General features: G+C 33.5%; 1 protein-coding gene across 1 annotated transcript in view; it reads right to left on the reverse strand.

Annotated features, from left to right (window-relative positions):
• Positions 1-19,211, reverse strand: part of LOC103608177 (collagen alpha-1(XXIV) chain-like) — a gene marked incomplete at its 3' end in the record, with an annotated part of 71,120 nt that overhangs the window by 46,023 nt on the left and 5,886 nt on the right. The window contains 1 exon segment of the mRNA XM_008592620.1: positions 15,134-15,195. Within this exon segment, the coding sequence (XP_008590842.1) occupies positions 15,134-15,195 (62 nt within the window).

The raw sequence follows: 19,211 nt of genomic DNA on the forward strand, positions 1-19,211 counted from the left end.
GGGAACCGGTCTGTATGTGGGATCTGAACCCTCGGCGGGAGCGCCGCCGGGCTTCCCAAGCGGCGCACTGTAGCAGTGCGCCACCGGGCCGGCCCAATAGTTCTGTAATTTCTGAATGAATGAATTTGCCCCACCAGAATCTAAGATCTCGTATTCACCTCTAGAGTCATATAAAATTACATGCCAAGTAAAGAATGATGAATCTTTATAGAACAGACTAGTCAGCCATATGATCATTAATATTCTTTGGGTTATAAATCTCCCATTTGTATCTTTGTGTGTGTGGGTATATATGTATATATAAAATCATCTCCAACCAGAAATGATAAGACTTATGATAAGTGAAGAAAAATAAGTTTTTTAAAGATTATCCAGGAACATTTGACATGACTTTAATTTTCCTTTTGCAGGAAATTAGTAGATATTTGATAATACATGTTCATTACAAATAACAAAACATAACGGAGAATCTTAGTCCCAAGTCTAACAATTATGTCTTACAATGAAATAACTACTAAATAACATTCATGAGTAATCCAGCAATACAATTAAAATGTTTTCTCATAGCGATCTTTACAAAAAAGTCAAGTGTTTATTTTAAGGTTAGAACAACCATTATTTTACTAATAAAATAGTTGTAATTTTATAACAGTTTTAAAGGATATAAATGTTTGTATCTAAGATATATGATAGTGTGTCTTAAACCTTTCCACCAAATCAGCAGTGTAGAACTATATGCATCTCCAGGAATTTGGGGGCATATTTTAAAGAGGCCCCATATAATCACAAAAAAATGCCTTTGACTTATGTTTTATATTTACAATTAATGTAAAATTTTAATTTTAATTCATAATATGGTTGTTTATTTCAATGTACAAAATAAATTACCAGCTAAATCAGCTAACTGTACCCATTCCCAACCTTCTAAGAAAATTTACACTCCTGAAACATATGCAATGTCAGTCTGTGACTTTGGGTACCCTCAGCCAATGGTACCTCACTCTAAAAGTATGCATATCTCCATCTGAGAAGTAAGCTACGAACACTGCTTCTGTGAAAATCACAATGCTTAAATTTAAAGAAAAAACAATCACAAAGTATGTGAAAGTTATAATTCTATGATGCCAAATAAGTTACTGTTACACAAAAGAAGAGTCACGCTTGTGTGGTATGATATCAAGGGATGCTCTTTGCCCCAAGAAAAACTCTCCTTGCATTAAACAAAATCCCCTGTCATCTATTGCCTCAAATTTCTGATCCTATCAAAAGGAAATATTATTCAGAAGAGTATTATTTGGAAATCTTTAGAATGCATTGATGTGTTTTCAATATTTCTTTATATGTATATCAGTGTTTCATCGAATCCTACTTTTATTGAAGTCTTTATGACAAATAGCTGCTTTTTTTTTTTTTCCTTTTTGTCTCTTTTTTTCATGTCCAGCAACGGACCACAACCCTCAGTGTCGCGCCCGTACCGGACCGGGACTGGCAACAGGATCGCAACCCTTGGTGCTGCGCCCGCCCCTCGCTCAGCCAGTGAGCGGGAACTGGTCTGTATGTTGGATCCGAACCCTCGGCAGGAGCGCCGCCGCGCTCCCAAGCGGCGCACTGTAGCAGTGCGCCACCGGGCCGGCCCCAAATAGCTGCTTTTTAAAAACCAAATGTGTTTGAGCATTTACTACTCAATAAATTTCCTGTTAATGAACCATGATTGCATTTCTGAAATAAAATCTACTTGCTAATTGTATGTTTTGATACCTTGATGGATTCTTGACTAATAATTATGTAGAGTCTCTGCATCAATATTTATGAGTTAGACTGGTCTGTGTTTTTCTCTTATTGTCCTATCTTTATCAGGCTATAGTATTGAAATTTCATTATTTTCTATGGCCTATAAAAATTTATATAACTTTGGAATTATCTTTTTTTCTCAAAAGGTACATAAAATTCATCTGTACACAAACTTGTCTCTTTCATTGATAGTTCTTCATTCACTTTCCTAATATCTTCTCTGTTAATTGACTTATTCTCATTTTTTACTGCATCTTGAGTCAATTTTAGAAATTATATTTTTCTATGAAATAATAAACTTCCTCTAGAATTTCAAATGTATTATCCAGAGATCATGTAGTTTCTCATAATTCTTTTTTATTTTCCTATTTCTGTGATTCTTTACCTCATTTCTCTAATTTTTGAATATTTTGCTCTATTTGTTCTTTTTCTTTAAAAAAAAAAAATGATGACCAGTAAGGGGATCTTAACCCTTGACTTGGTGTTGTCAGCACCACGTCTCCCAAGGAAGCCACAGGCTGGCCCTTGCTCTGTTTGTTCTTAAATCAGTTCATTATTCGTCATTTCAAAAGTATAGCCTTTGGATTTGTTTACCCTTTCTACTATTTTTGTCTGTGTTCTATATCATTAATTAATTTCAGGATTTATCTTTATTATCTTTTCCTATTTTCTTTCAGTTTATTTCAATCATTTTCTAAAACGTGAAGATGAGTGATTTGTTCTTTGTTTTTCTTTTCTTTGTTAATAATGAAGGCATTTAAGCTGCTATAAATTGTCCTGAGTACTGCTTTAGATGTATCTCATAAATTTTGATATGTAGTATTTTCATTTTTGTTGTTTTCTAGAAATTATTTATATTTGTATTTTCCCTTTGACCCAAATGGTTTAAAAGTTTTACATTCCCAATTAGAAGAGTCATTCTGTTTTCTGATTTTGTTGTTAAAATCTAACTTAATAGCATTGTAATCAGAGAATGGTATCTCATCTGCACTTTCTATTTTTGAAACTTAATTACCCTAATAACTGACCAATACTCAGTAATGTTTCATAAGTACTTGCAAAGGTGTTTCAGGGTACAGAATTTAATATATGCTAGTTAGTTGTTTATGTTATTTGTATCCTCTATATTCTCACTTATTTTTATTTGATTATTCTGTCATGAACTGAGGGGTCAAGAAAGTCTCTTACCACTAGCACGTCTATTTGGCTTTTTATTTTGTGTGGTCTTTGCTTTATGAATATTGATGCCATAGTTTTTATAAAATTCATACATGCATTGGATATTGCAACTTTTTGGATTATAAAAAGACTTTCTACGTCTAGTTTATTGGCTTTTTTTCTTTTTCTTTTTTTTTTTTTTTTTTTTTTTTTTTTTTTAAAATTCATACATGCATTGGATATTGCAACTTTTTGGATTATAAAAAGACTTTCTACGTCTAGTTTATTGGCTTTTTTTCTTTTTCTTTTTTTTTTTTTTTTTTTTTTCTTTTTTGGCATTCTTTGACCTGGTAGTCAAGTCCCTTCCCCAATTTCCTTTTTGTTTCCATTTGGCTGATACACCTTTGCCCATGTTTGACTTTTATCCACTTTGAAACACATTTTAGGTAAATAGTAAGGGTTAAATTTGTTTTATGATCCAATCTAAAAATTTTTTTCTTTGAATATATACGTTAAATCTATTTACATTTATTGATATGATGGTTTGTCTAATCTGTCATATTATTTTATACTATGTTTTACCTCTTTAATTTTTCTAAAGTCTTTGTAGTTTATTTCCTTTGCTTTGTTTCGTGTGTAGTTCTTTTGAGATTTAGATTTATTCTAAAGGTTTCTTTTAAAATCGTAAGTGTATGCAATGCCTCTAGTCCTTTCTTTAGACACATGTATTACTTCTCTCCTTCAATGTTTTCTTTCCTTCCCCTTTTACTCTTTCCCATACCATCTAATATTGGTCAATAGGAGTATCTTTTTTCGTGCTTACCTTTTCGTTGTTAAATATCTTTATACTCCTTTTATTTGGTTTATCAACTTTGGATAATATTATTTAATTCCCAGCTTCTACACATGAGGCAATCAGCAAAATTAATCTGCTCCTCATCTCTTTTTCCTCTCCTCCTCCTATTTTTTGGTGGTCATGCCACTCATATGTTGTTAGTTTGTGTGGCATTTATATTCTGCTCTGTTCCTACATTTTCTCCTGATAAATAGAACCAGCCTTTTGCAGTAGTTTTCTCAGTTGCTTATCTTTTGCTGAAGTTTATCCTCTATTAGTTTCTTTAAGAGGGTTCATGGAAACATTTCCTGACTGTTGGACTTTTCAGAATTGTTTGTTTCTAGCGTATACCTTATATTTTGTTGGATATAAAATTCTTTGCTGATACTTCCTTTTCTTGAATATCTTATGAATATTGTTCCACCGTCCTCAAATGCTGAACATTATGGTAGAGAATCTGAAGTCAGTTAAATTTTCTTCTCTTTATAAGTGACTCAGTTTCTTGCTATCATGCCCAAAAGAGTTGTTCTTTATCTTTGAAATGCCGTGACTTTATTAGCATATGGCTCCAGATTGACCATTCTGGATAAATGTCCCCACGTACGTAGTATGCCCATTCATTATATACATTCAACTCATTTTTTTTTACTTCAGCAAATTTTTCATTAATTGTATCTGTGAATATTTGTTCTATTTCATAGTTTTAGCTTTCTTCTTCAAAAATTCCTATCATAAATATGCTGAAACATGTTGTCTTCTATATGTATCATTTCTCTACAATTTTTTAATATGTTCTTTATCTTCAGCTCATTTGTTTGATTTTCTTATTTCTTTCTTTACCGTGTTTTCTACAGTGTCTAATTTCCCTTTGTGCTGCTTCCAATTTCATTTTGATTTATAAGGTGTCTTTTTTCCTATGACTTCTTTTTGAGTTCTAAAGTTCACAATTCACATCCTTTTAATGTCTTACCATCTCTTCCTTTTCCCTGAATTCTTATATTTCTGCTTTATAATCTTCTTTCATATAGATGTTTGGGGGTTATAGTGGATTGATTTATGTCCCCCCAAAACTCACTAAAGCTTGATTTGTGCCCCCCAAGTTTTATGTATGAGAAACTTAACCCCCCACTGTAACTGTTACGAGGGGTGGGAGATCCTATTACGGTAATTGAAAGGTGGAGCCTTGAAGATGTGACTAGATTGTAGGACCATGCAGTAGTGAAAGGATTAAAAATGGTAGTCAGGGGCGTGGTTCTGAGGGCATTAAAAGGAGAGGGTTCTCTTTCTGTCTGCTCTCTCTGCTTCCACCATCTTGCAGTGTGAGACCCCTGGGTCACTGTCGCCACCGCCAGATGGACTTTGGACTTCCCAGCCTCAGAAACTGTAAGCAATACATGTCGTTTTTCTTTATAAATCACCCAGTCTCAGGTATTTTGTTAAAAGTAACAAAAATGGACTAATACAGGGTTTTATTAATATTTGGTCACAATTCTTATCTGTTTAGTAGCAATATTTTTGTGTATATTCTCATTTTTGCTGCTTTTCCCTACATTTTCCCTTGTTCTATCTTTCTATTTATTCTGGTCCAACTCCTTTTAATTACTCAATATTTCTTAGCCCAGTAATTTATAGAACAGTGCTGGAGGAAGAAGAGGGAGGTCCATACTTTACAAATCCTAAAACCCAAAGGCTTTGCTTCAGCATTATCAGTTTCCTTCTAAAATGGCTCCTTCCTTTCTTTGAACCAAACCTAGTCCAGGGGGACTTCTACAGCCATCTCTGTGTACAACCCCTCACTAGGACTCTGTACCCACTCTCACTCAGGATGTGAACTTTTTTTTTTCCCCCCCCTTTTTTTTGTCTTTTTTCGTGTCCGGCAATGGATTGCAACCCTCAGTGTCGCACCCATACTGACCGGGACCGGCAACGGGATCACAACCCTCGGTGTTGCGCCTGCACCTCGCTCAGCCAGTGAGTGGGAATCGGTCTGTATGTGGGATCCGAACCCTCGGCGGGAGCGCCGCCACGCTCCCAGTTTGGGACATTCTAAGCCCTCAGTTCATTTGTTGGACTGATTTTAATTTGTATCCTTTTGCTGCAATAAATCCTAACTGTGAGTATAATGATTTCAGTGAGTCTTATGAGTCCTTCTAAAATATTATTGAGCCTAAGGGTGGTCTTAGGGACCTCTAAATTTGAAATTGGTGTCAGAAGTAAGGATGGTCTTAGGTGCTGCCTTCTAACTTCGCACTAGCCCTTGCTCATTTTTTTCTTAACTGATATATCTGCTTACTCCACAGCATTCTCTGTCTATATGTTTTACTCTTTCTTGAATTTCTTGACATATCAAAGCTTTTTTATTTATTTTTTCTTCTTTTTCTCTTTATCCTGGTAATATTTAGCAGTTTTATCTATTTTTTTAAAAAATCCCATTCCTTTAGAGTCCCGTTAAGTGTTTCCCTCCATGCCAAGTTTTACTCCATCCTACAAGACAAAGAGAGTGGAAGCGGGAGAGAGAAGGACTTAGAGGGAGGAAAAGGGAGGGAGAAAAGAGAAACTGAGTCTCAGTAGACGATAAAACTATGACTCATACCTAAGTCTTTGACTCTAAATCCAGTGGTTAGTGTGGGGGTGTATAGCATATGCCTAAAGAAATAGATATGGGAAAGCAAATGGTTAAAGTTGTTTCATAAGTACAGAATCGAAGAATCATTTTACTTGACAATATTCAATAATATTCTACCACAGATTGGAAGAACGAGGGTACTATTATTTTTGCCCCTCAAAGTACAGTGATTTTTACATTTCTTAATAACTGGTAAAAGGATTGTTTAAAGGATTTAAAAGAAAGTTATCAACTTTTAGATTAAAAAGTAAAGAGTAATTTCACTTTATAGAGTATAACAAATTACAGCATTAACTCTTACTACTAAATAACTAAATTAATACAACATAACACTTAATTTTAATGAATTCTCACTGTTTTAAATTTTCATGTCTGAGTCAATTAAATTCCCAAAGCTATATTCCTTCCAGTTTGTAGGAAAGAAAAAATAAAATAATCGTTCAAAATAAAATCACCAAAGTTGTAAGTGAGAGAGTATACAGTCCTCAGCACACTTTTCTTTTCTTTGCCAATTTACCCAAACTGACTAAATTAACTAGATAACTGCCCAACATACACTTCGTATTGTTTTGTTTAGTCTCTCTCAGCTAAATACAGTGTCAGAATCAAGACTCAAATACAAGCTTCCTGGCTGCAGTTCACTGATTTAAGGAAGTAAAGGAAATTGTTTAAAATCAACTATTTTGTTTTATTTTTCAAATTATGAAAATATGGAAAAATAAAAGGATCTGGAGTATTTCTTTTTTTCCTACTAAAATTTATTGCATTTTCACTGTGAAACAGGCACTTTATATGTTTTATCTCATTTTATCCACACAACAGCCTTGTGTAGTAAGTATTATTATTATCTTCACTTTAGAGTTGCCGAGAATGAGGCTCAAATTTTTTTTTTTTTTTTTTTTTTTTTTTTTTTTAACGCCTGAAGGTCACATAGCTAGTAAGCGATGGAAATTGGACATAAGCCCAGGCTTCTGGCTCCAGAACACCTGTGCTTAAGCACCACTGACATTAGATTTGTTAAAAGTGGCCATTGTTTTTCTTTAAAGTATTCTTACAGTAAACAACACATCTATCCTGTATAAATAGATACATTCAAATTTATTTTAAAAATGAGAAATGAAGCTTTAAGCTATGTGTAAAATTTTCGGTTAAGTGCCCATAGGGGTTTTTGGCAGAAGTACTTGAAGTTGCTGCAACTAGAATGAGCTGCTCCTCTGTTAACAATAAACACATTTTGGATTAATTTCTACAGGAAATACTCTTCTTGGAGATGAGTATTCCACACATGTGCTTTTCACACCTAGGGATCATGACCATGAGAATGATATGCACGCTGAGAATTAGTTACACATCTTGCATGGTATAAGTCATCATAGAGAAGTGTTGCAGCAATGCCAACACTATCTCACTGGCATCCAGTTCACCAACACAGAGAGAGTAATAAGAAAAGTACACTGGATCAGGTAAGAAAAGGTATCTCTATCTGTCAAATGCTCAGAAAACATAACCTTATATTAACTAGTTTTTCTTGAAATAAAATCATTTATTCATTAGGTTATATCTAAAACATGGCTATAAAACAAATACAAAATTTATATCGAATAATAAGAATCTTAAAATGGTTTTTCTTAGCTGTGTTAAAATTAAAAGTAATAACTGAAACCATAGCAAATCATGTAAATGTTTATTTCTTCTCAGTCTTAAAAATCTCACTAAAATGAGAATAAAGAAATGTGGTTTTAAACTACATGGGCATCTCAATAAACACAGAAAAAGCATTTGATAAAATTTAACATCCCTTTAAGATAAAAAAAAAAAAACTCTCCACAAATTAGGTAAAGAAGGAATGTATCTCAATACAATAAAGGCCCTATATCACAAACCCACAGTTAACATCATTCTGCTCCCCTAAGAAGTGGAACAAGACAAGGATGCCTACTCTCACCACTCTTTTATTCAAGATAGTACTGGAAGTACTAGCCAGAGCAATTAGGCAAGAGAAAGGAATAAAAGGCATCCAAATTAGAAAGGAGAAAATCAAATTGTTGCTGTTTGCAGATGGCATGATTTTATGTAGAGAGAAACCTAAAGACTCCACCAGAAAACTCCTAGATCTGATAAATGAATTCAGTAAAGTTGCAGGATACAAAATCAATGTACAAAAATCAGTAGCATTTCTATACCAACAAAAAGCTAGCTGAAAAAGAAATCAAGAAAGTAATCTTATTTACAGTAGTGACAAAAATAAAATACCACACATAGGAATAAATTTAACCAAGGAGATGAAAGAGCTCTACAAGAAAACTACAAAACAATAATGAAAGAAACCAAAGAGGACACGAAAAAATGGAAAGGCATCCCATGTTTATAGATTGGCAGAATCAATATTGTTAAAATGACAATACTGCCCAAAGTGATCTATAGATTGAATGCAGTCCCTATCAAACTACCAATGATATTCTTCACAGAAACAGAAAAAAAAATCATAAAATTCATATGGAACCACAAAAGACCCCAAATAGCCAAAGCAATCCTGAGCAAAAAGAACAAAGCTGTAGGCATCACATTACCTGACTTCAAAATACACTACAAGGTTACAATAATCAAACAGCATGTTACTGGCACAAAAACAGACACAAAGAACAACGAAACAGCATAGAGAACCCATAAATAAATCCATGTATCTACAGCCAACTGATTTTAGACAAAGGTGCCAAGAACATACCTTGGAGAAAGGACAGTATCTTCAATAAATGATGCTGGGAAAATTGAATATTTATATGCCGCAGAATGAAACTAGACCTTTATCTCTCACCATATACAAAAATTAACTCAACATGAATTTAAAGTCTTAAATGTAAAGCCAAAAACTATGAAACCACTAGACAAAAACATAGGGGAAATGCTTCAGGATACTGATCTGGGCAAATATTTTATGAATAAGATCTCAAAAGCACAGGCAACAAAAGAAAAAAAGACAAATGAGATTATATCAAAACTAAAAAGCTTCTGCAAGACAAAGGAAATAATCAACAGAGGAAAGAGATAACCCACAGAATGGGAGAAAATATTTGCAAACTATACAGTTAACAAGGAATTAATATCCAGAATATACAAGGAATTCAAACAACTCAACAGCAAAACAAAACCCAAAAAACTCAACATAAAAATGGGCAAATGATCTGAATAGATGTTTCTCAAAAGATGACATACAAATGGCCAAGTATAAGGAAAAAATGCTCAATGTCACTAATCATCAGTGAAATGCAAATCAAAACCACAATTAGATATAATCCTACCCCAGTTAGAATGGCTATTATCAAAAAGACAAAAAACAATGAATGCTAGCAAGGATGCAAAGAAAAGGGAACTCTTATACACTGTTGGTGGGAATGTAAGTTAGTATAGCTGCTATGGAAAACAGTACGGAGGTTTCTTAAAAAACTTCAAATTGAATTACCGTATGATCCAGCAATCCCACTACTGGGTATATCCAAAGGAAAGGAAGGCGGTAGTCAAAGGGATATCTGCACTCCCATGTTTATCACAGCTCTATTCACAATAGCTAAGATGTGGAATCAACCTACATGTCCATCAGCAGACAAACAAATGTAGTATACATCACAGTGGAATGCCATGAAGCCATAAAAAAGAATGAAATCCCGTCATTTGCAGCAACGTGGATGAGTCATGGAGGACATTATGTTGAATGAAATAATCTAGGCACAGAAAGATAAATAACGCCTGTTCTCATTCATATGTGGAAGCCAAAAAAGTTGATCTAGGAGTAGATAGTAGAACAGTGGTTACTAGAGGTTGGGGAAGGGAGGTATAGGGTGAGCTAGTTCTACATTATACAAATTACAGCTAGATAGATGGAATAAGTTCTAGTGTTCTATAGCACTGTAGCATGACTACAGTTAACAATTTATTGTATAATTTCAAATAGCTAGAAGGGAGAATTTTGAATGTTCCCAACATAAAGAAGTAACAAATATTTGAGGTGATGTGATGATAATTACCCTAATTTGGTCATTAAACATTGTATACATGTACCCAAATATCACATTGTACTCCATGAATATGTACAATCAATTTCAAATAGCTAGAAGGGAGAATTTTGAATGTTCCCAACATAAAGAAGTAACAAATATTTGAGGTGATGTGATGATAATTACCCTAATTTGATCATTAAACATTGTATACATGTACCCAAATATCACATTGTACTCCATGAATATGTACAATCATTATGTGTCAATTAAAAATAACAACTTGAAGAAAAAAACGACTACATGGGCAAAGTGAATGAGTAGAAGAGACAACAGCAGACAAGAGACATCAACAAACTTTTAAAAAATGAAAAGCACATGAAGGAATTAGCAGAGTTGAAAATACTGTACACTACGGGCCTGCAGAGGCAGATGTTAATGACAGACAGGGAAATTCATATCACAAAATCGTGAAAAGGCTCAAGCATTGAAGGCAACAAATCACCAAATTCAGGAGTGAGGCGTGGGGCTTCAAATTGGTGGGTGGGTATAGGTGGGAATGAGTAGTTGAAAGTTTATATAAGAAGCTTTGAGACCACAATAGGAGATTAAAGATTAATTATGTAAAAACATGGAACCAATTATAAAGGAAGATGGAAGAGAATCATCATATTGAGAACAAGGGATTCAGCTAAAATCTATATACTAAATTGTGAGACAACCCCTCCCCCAAGAACTTCTTTATATCACTTATCACTAAACTCCTATAACAGTGACAACCAGGATTATAGTCTACAAATAAGATATTGGAGGATTCTTCTCTAAAGAAACTCTAGAGTCTCCGATATTTGTGGTCCAACAAGATGGTCAGCCAGGATCCTACTTAATTACCCTCTGTGTGAAACATCTCAGTTTACAAGCCTACATGCAGTTTCCAAGCATATTTGTAGTCTTATTTTTAAATGATAAGAAAGGTACTGCAGACTTATAAAGAATACCTCCAACACAAAAGACAAACCAAAACAAACAAAACTTTGGAAGAAACAAAGACAATGCAGGGAGCAGAAGAAAAGTTCAAAAAAAATATTCTTATCTTTAGAGATAAGAGTAGATATTACATCAAAGAAACAAGAACAGGATGCTATCAAAATAAAAAAAAAGAAAGGAACATTCTGAGTGAAAAAGCTCATAAAAAATTTAAATACAGTGGAAATTTTTTAAAAAATGTTTGGAATAGTAACTCATGAAAGTTTCATATAAAATAGAACACACACAAAAAAAGATGGAAAATAAGATCTTGATGAAAATAAGGAGCTTAATCCTGAAGATCCAATAACTAATAGAAATCCCCAGACTATGAAGGGTAAGTTTCCACACTGAAAAGGGCCCAGCACAATGAATTGAAAAAAGACCCGTACTAAGGCAAATTATTGTGAAATTTCAAAACTTCAAGGATAAACAGATGATCTTAAAGGCTTACAGAGGAAATTAAAAGGTCATATATAAAGATCAAGAGTTAGCATAACATCAGATTTCTTAACAACTCCGTAAGCCAGAAGACAAAAGATGAAAGCCTTTCAAAATCTGACGGAAAAATATTTACAACCTAGAATTATATACTCACCTAAACTACCCTTAAGTATAAGAGTGAAATAAACACATTCTCAGAAATGCAATATTGCACAATGTACCACCTTAACTATATATTATCAGGATGCAACTAGAGGATATTCCACCCAAATAAGGAACTATGTAGTTCCTAGAAATGTAACAGGAAATATGAGTTCCTAGAAACTGGATCTAACACAGATGAGAAACATCAACTCTACAAGAAGCTTAGAGAACTGCTAGTCCACAGTAGATCAGGAGAATTTTAGCTTCTAGAAGGAATAGCTCCAAGAAGAAAATCAAATTGTAGTAATTTGGTGTGTTTTGGGAGAAAATATTTTTCAAAAAAGCTTTAGAATTCTTTTGGAGTATCTGAGAAGAATTAGTGATACTGACATAGAACACAAAGCAAACAAAAAACGAGGAAATCTTGTAATATTTATGGGAAAGAAAATATAAATTTACATGGCCCAGTGGTAAAAAAAATACACACAGTCATAATAAAGTAATTTACAAATATTAATTTAACTGAAAACCTTGATAAAACAGTATTGTGAGGATAGAAGGAGGGGAAGGAGGGGGCATAGAATAATAAAAAAACGTTTAATCCGCGTCATCAATAAAAGGAAGTCAATACAATATTTAAGTGTATTATTAAGAAATGTTGGAGGTTAAAACCAAAAGAACGTGCTACACGTTTGGGCAGAATATCTCAGGAATGAGTAAGAGCAAGGGATTTTGGGTCTTGTTATGTGTTCTGTAGTACAATTTGAACTTTAAACTGTGGACTTGTATTACTTTTATACTTTTTAAGTTTTGAAAAATTCATAAGCACAAAAATATTTATTTCTGAGAAGCCTAATGGGATAATCTCTATCTCAATAGACATATTCATCAGTATTAAGGTTGCAAATGATACTTGTGATCATTATAAAAACAATTTCTCTGATAACATTTTTCTAATCTCCTGGTTAGATATTACATATTGCATCATGCCAATTTAATCAAAAGTTTTATTTTAGGAAAAAATCTAAGTTTCTGATAACATACTATTTACATTACTTTTTTTTGCTTAAAAATACCCAATTTTCTAAAGTCTGACAAATATTTTAAAGGCTTTTTCTTTTTGTTGAGAACTGGTAATAATATTTTATGGTTATAAGACTGAAAATTATGATGTTTGCCCTGAAATAAAAAACAAATTTTGTAGTCTATGAATGAGATCTTAAAGTTGAAAGATATTGTTTCTTTCATTTATTCCTTTCATTGGTTCTAATTTTTTTTAAATCTTTTCATAAATATTCAATTTTCTCTCTGTCTTTCTTTGCCCGAGTTTCTAATATTTTGATAATGATACATTTGGTAGATTATTAAACTCATAATTCCAGTAGCTGTCAATTGTTAAACAAGGGAATGTAGGAGAAAGAGTTTTGTCTTCAGAGATGGACACACCGAGATTCAAGTTTTACCTGTATGAGCCAAGGCAATCCCCTTCTTTGAGCCTCAGTTTCTTCATCTATAATAACCTACTAGGCATGTTTGTTATGAGGATTAGAATAATACATGCTGGTACGCAAAGTACCAGCAAAGGACATGAGAAAAATATATTTAATTAATAATTGCTCTTCTCCTCTTTCTTACCTTCTCTGGCTCTAAGAGGCTTAATTGCAAAGAATTTGTAGAATTTGCAGTCAAAATACCTTAGTTCACTTCTTGGTTATTCCACTTATTAGGCTGTTAACCTTGGGGTGGTTAACTATTCTAAATTTTGGTTTCAGCAATTCTAACATGGGCATAATTATAAAAACCCTGTGATGAGACAGTGGTGAAGAAAATGTATATTCTACCAGTACAGTGACTGGTACATAATACATTCTCAGAAACAGTAATAATAACAGTAAATTAGGAGGTACAGTTTCTCTTCTCACCATGGCTACTTAAAGCAAAATGAAGTAACAGAAATGTCTTGGTCAAGAATAGCATTTCGTGAAGATCCATTTGACATGTGGCCTAATTTAACCATTTGTGCATAGAAGAGAATTAATAAATGTCTTCCAAGAAGTATTTTAATTGTGTTATGTGATATTTAACAGAATACTTGTCTATATCCACATGTCAGTTTATTCAGATAGAGTACCACCCCTTTCTTTGTGTCCTCTCTCTACATTGCACATATTTCATTCATAATCTGTTTACTTGCCTTTTCCTTACTGTTCTTTAGTCGATTGATCAAACTGACAAATGGCTTATTGAATTGATCATTGAACTGAAAAGTTGGTTCCATCAGTATGAATAATTTGACAACCCCTTGCAGCTCTGTTACATATACAGCAGAAGAGGGGAAAAAAAGGAGGTGGGGGGGCGGTGGTCTATGATAATAATTGTCTGTAGGTCCAGCACAATTCCAGGATTTTTTTTCTTTGACTATGATATTTTTTTTTACTTTTGACAAAGGCACTTTTTTTCACTTTGAGGCCAAGAGACATTACCTTATTTGTATTTAAAACATTGGCAGTTAGGATATTATATGGGAAATAGAAGAGGATAATTTTTAAAAGTTATTTAATAAATGAATGAATTAGGGTATACATAGACTCCTGAAACTCTATCATCAGACTACCAGAGCAACCAGCTAGCAGGCAAAAACAAAACACTAAACTACTTTCTAAATCTCTCCATTTGAATTAAATGAAATCTCAAGCCCACTAGTATGCAGATTTTATTTTGTTTCTTAATGATGCAAATCTAGATGGAACATTTATTATATGCTTGTGTTGTTTCAAGAAGTGCAAAGGTAATTCAGTTACAGTTTGCCACCCCCAAGAACTCCCACTTAAAACGAAGTCACAAGCAAAGCCTTTTTACTGTACAAAACTTCCCTTTTACAGAGAGTTTGCTTAAAAATGTAAGCAATTCCACAGACGGAAGATCTGAGTAATTTCTTAAAGGTCATATTTCCCCCCAAATTGGTTTCTTTACCCTTACATTCTCATTGTACTGGGTGGAATATTTTTATTGTTTAATGTTGAATTTAAGGTTATAATGACTTAAAAGTCACGTACATTTGCTATCTGGAAGCAGAATTTTAATACAAGCAAATAAATAATAACGTAATTTTCTTACCTTGTTCTTGTGCATGAACAGCAACCCCAGCCACACATAGCACAATAAAATGAAGTAGTTTCCTAAGAAAAGAAAAAGACATTTGGAAAAAGCTTATTACTTGGACACTTACAATCTATAAGTCATATAAAATCTAAATGAACTCTAAAGCAAGAATAAGAATTAAACTATTATTGTAATTAGCTTGGTATTTTAATATTCATAGTGATTAAGAACAAAGGCTCTGGATTAAAATTCCAGTCTTGTCACTTACTATGTCACTTGGGCACACTTTTTAATCACCCTTTGCCTCAGTTTCTTCTCAGTTTTTTCTGTTAAACTCATAAGGTTTTTTGAAGATTAGCTGAAAAGGTTCATGTAGAGCACACAGAACGGCATCTGGCAGTGGCACATGGGAAGCACTCAATAAATGTGAACTAGTATAGGTGATATTATTATTATTATATGTTATGTCAAATTACCATACATGCAATTTCATACAAAGTAAGAAATTCCACAAAATAGCACAAATTATATTCACTTAACTATAGTGATTATAAATTAATGGAACCAGCTATTTATTTGTTTAAATGAATGTATGTGAAATCCATTTGAATATCATATTTAAATCACTCCTAGATTCATGATTCTTTGGTTTTGAAAATAGCAATGGCCTGTAGATGTCAACACTGAACATTTTATTAGTAGCAATTGTGAGTAATTGTGAGTGCAATACCCAATTGCTACAAATAAAAATGTCCATTCATAATTGATTAGCTATCTAAGCAGAAACATTTTGTAACATTTTTAGTATAGCCAAACCTTTGATAGATTTTGTTGAACATTCTTCATAACTGGCTAAAACTACCTCCTAAATGAACATCATAAAAATAAGTTTGAAAAGTGATGATGAGCATGCTAAAAATACTTCATTTACCTAATTCTTGCTAACATAGATCCTGATTCTGTTTTTGATTCTAACCAGAGACTCTTCAAATTATAACTCTGTAAAATGCAGTTCTTCAAGTAGTGATTACAGAGCTCTCTGGAAATTGTGTAGTCTTTCTTTTTCTTTTTTTTTTTTCTTTTTATTGTAACATAGTTGATTGTACATATCTGTGGCATACAGAGTTAAATGTCATTACCTGTGTGAAATGTGATCAATCCCCTCCCCCTTTCCCACCTTTGGTAACCTCAGTTCTGTTCTCTCCCTTTGAAAGTTCAATGTATTATTGTAATTGTATTTATTCTTTTTATCAAGCTCCTGGTGTACTAGTAGTAACCGGTACATTTTCTATTTATTATTAATATGATGTTTTTACCTTTATCAGCTATTATAAATAGCATCTTAATGTAAGAAAGATAATCTTTTTACAATGTTTAAGCCAACAATATAAAGTTATACTATTCATAACAATACACAAATTTCATTTGTATGAAAATGGTATTTACCATTTGTTAGTAAGTGAAAAATGCACATTCTATGGTCACACTCAGTCCAGAGCACAGCTCTTATAAGACAAGGTTTTGATAAAATACTTAACAACTGTCACCAATTCTATATTTGTATGAAAATGGTATTTACCATTTGTTAGTAAGTGAAAAATGCACATTCTATGGTCACACTCAGCAGAGCACAGCTCTTATAAGACAAGGTTTTGATAAAATACTTAACAACTGTCACCAATTCTATCATATAATCAACTGAATCACTACAGAAACTTCAACTGATGTGGGCAAATAGCTGAACCATATATTTTAATGAAGCCTATAAAATATTTCCATATAAGGTTTCATCCGTTTAGATCAATGGTTCCCAAATGTTAGTTTGCCAAAGAACCACCTGAGGTGTTTGTGAAAAATGCAGATTCTGGGCTCTGCTGCAGAGATTATGATTAAATAATTGGGGATGGATCCCAAGTATATATGCATTTTAAGTAGGTGATTCTAATACCGATTGTGTGTGTACCAAACTCTGAGAAAAAACAATTTAGAATATTCACTTTATGTTTACATTGTTAGTAAAATACATTAAAGTAGATATTATTTTTTGCTTAAATCACGTATATCTAACCTTATGACAAAGAACCTTTTTTAATCCTTTTCTACTGCACTAAGTCAGCGATTTTCAAACTTCAGTGTGCATCAGAATCACCCGGAGTTTCTGACTCAGCAGGTCTGGGGAAGGGATCAAGAGGTGCACTTGTAATGAGTTCCCAGGTGATGCTGATGCTGCTGATCTGGGACCACATTCTGAGGACCACTGCTCTAGAATACATGATGCTCAAGAGGCGATGTAAGACTCACCTGTTTTGGACCTTTTTTTGGCTTTGGCTGCCCACTGGAATCACCCAGGGAATATTAAAAACTATTTATTCTCATACTTGACACTGCCCTCCCTCCCCCACACACAGATTCTGATTTCAATGTGTTCATGTTAGACGCATTTTTTAAAAAAACTTCCCAGGTAATTCCAATGTGTATACAATGCTGAGGACCATTGTGCAAAATTAAAATGTTTTCTGGGCTCTCCAGGATGTATCACAATGTGATCTAGAGTTTGGGTGAGGATGCTATTTTCCTTCCAAATTTGTATTTCAACACACAACTGGCAAGATATGTATCAGTGAGACTAGAAAATTGCTCAGGATTACAATCACTGAAAGATAGTATATTTGAATTATGCTGTCTTAGTAGAAAGTAGAATGTTAAATAGGAGTACATCTCACCTGTTCAAGGTAATCTAGCTTACTTAGATGCTTAGAAACAACCCAAGAGACACTTTTCCTTTCAAAATAAAGCTAACTAATGGAGAGTGCAAAAACCAACACTATTTATTTAGCAATTCAGCAAACTCATAGACTTCCCCAATGACCTCAGGGGAAACAAATGAAAAATAAAGTTCTTTCTAGACATGTTAACAAGTCCATTCCTGGTGTGAGGCAGGAAAACCTGAACACATCAAACATCATCCCTTAGCTAGGTGATCCTAGGGGACTATGACAAATCAGTTGAACCATACCTTATGTAAGTATACCTATGCACTAAGGCTGATGACTAATGGAGAGGTAGAGATCAATGACTGAAATAGAGATTTTGTTTCTTTTTCTAATTATGACCAAAACTAATAGTCAACTAAGGAAGAACAGAAAAATTCACATTCCTTACAAGGCTTTCAAGGTCTTTATTATTCGACCTCCTTTTTTAGCACTATGAATCTCACTACACCTGATACCCCAAAGCTCCAGCCATACTGAGTTATTCTCTATTCCCTTAATAGACCTTGTATGTGCCTGAAATGCCCTCCCCTTCTGCATCTGTCTTATGTATACTCAAAGCCTAATTAAAACACTTGCTCCACGAAGTTTCCCATCACCCCTAAGGAGCAATGGATCTTTCCCTCATCTCCGTACTCTTGATGTTTTAACCGTAACTTTATTGTAGTCCTCATATGTCTTTATGATTAATATGATTACCTTTTATGATTAAGTAGTAAGCAAATATTGAGCAAGCAGCGGGTCTTTATCTTTATCTCTTGTGTACCCATGTCTTACATGAAATTGACTCAATAAATACTTTTAAGCGAGAAAGAAGCAATAGTGCGACCCACCAAGGACTGAGGAATTCAATTCTTCCTTATGGACCTGATTTTTTTCACACTTAGGAAATGTAAATTAAAATAAGACTACTTTTAGTACTTTAGATAAAGAAGAGAAATAAAATTTTTAAAAATCTCCTATGGTAAGGTATGTGGAAGGCGGCTTCTTTTTTTTTTTTTTTTTTTTTTAATTTCACTGTTTTTCTTATCTCTGAAGTGGGAACCCAGAGAAGAGATCAAGTTTCATTGATATAATCAGTTTGATAAAGAGCCAAACTCTATCGTTGTATAAAACGGATGTCTAATGAATCCAAGCTTTCTGGGAATTGTCTGTTTGGGCTGGGATTGTTTCTTTGGGTTTCCCCCTCTATGTTATTATATTTACTATACATTCCCTTATTAAAGAAAAAACATCAGGTTTACACATTAACAGTAGATAATAGAGTCCTTAAGGGCAGCAGCTGTTCTTTGTCCTTTTCTGAGTCTTAGCTGATTCATCTA

Source organism: Galeopterus variegatus, unplaced genomic scaffold, assembly GCF_000696425.1.
Source record: "Galeopterus variegatus unplaced genomic scaffold, G_variegatus-3.0.2 Scaffold8107, whole genome shotgun sequence".
Lineage (NCBI taxonomy): Eukaryota > Metazoa > Chordata > Mammalia > Dermoptera > Cynocephalidae > Galeopterus > Galeopterus variegatus.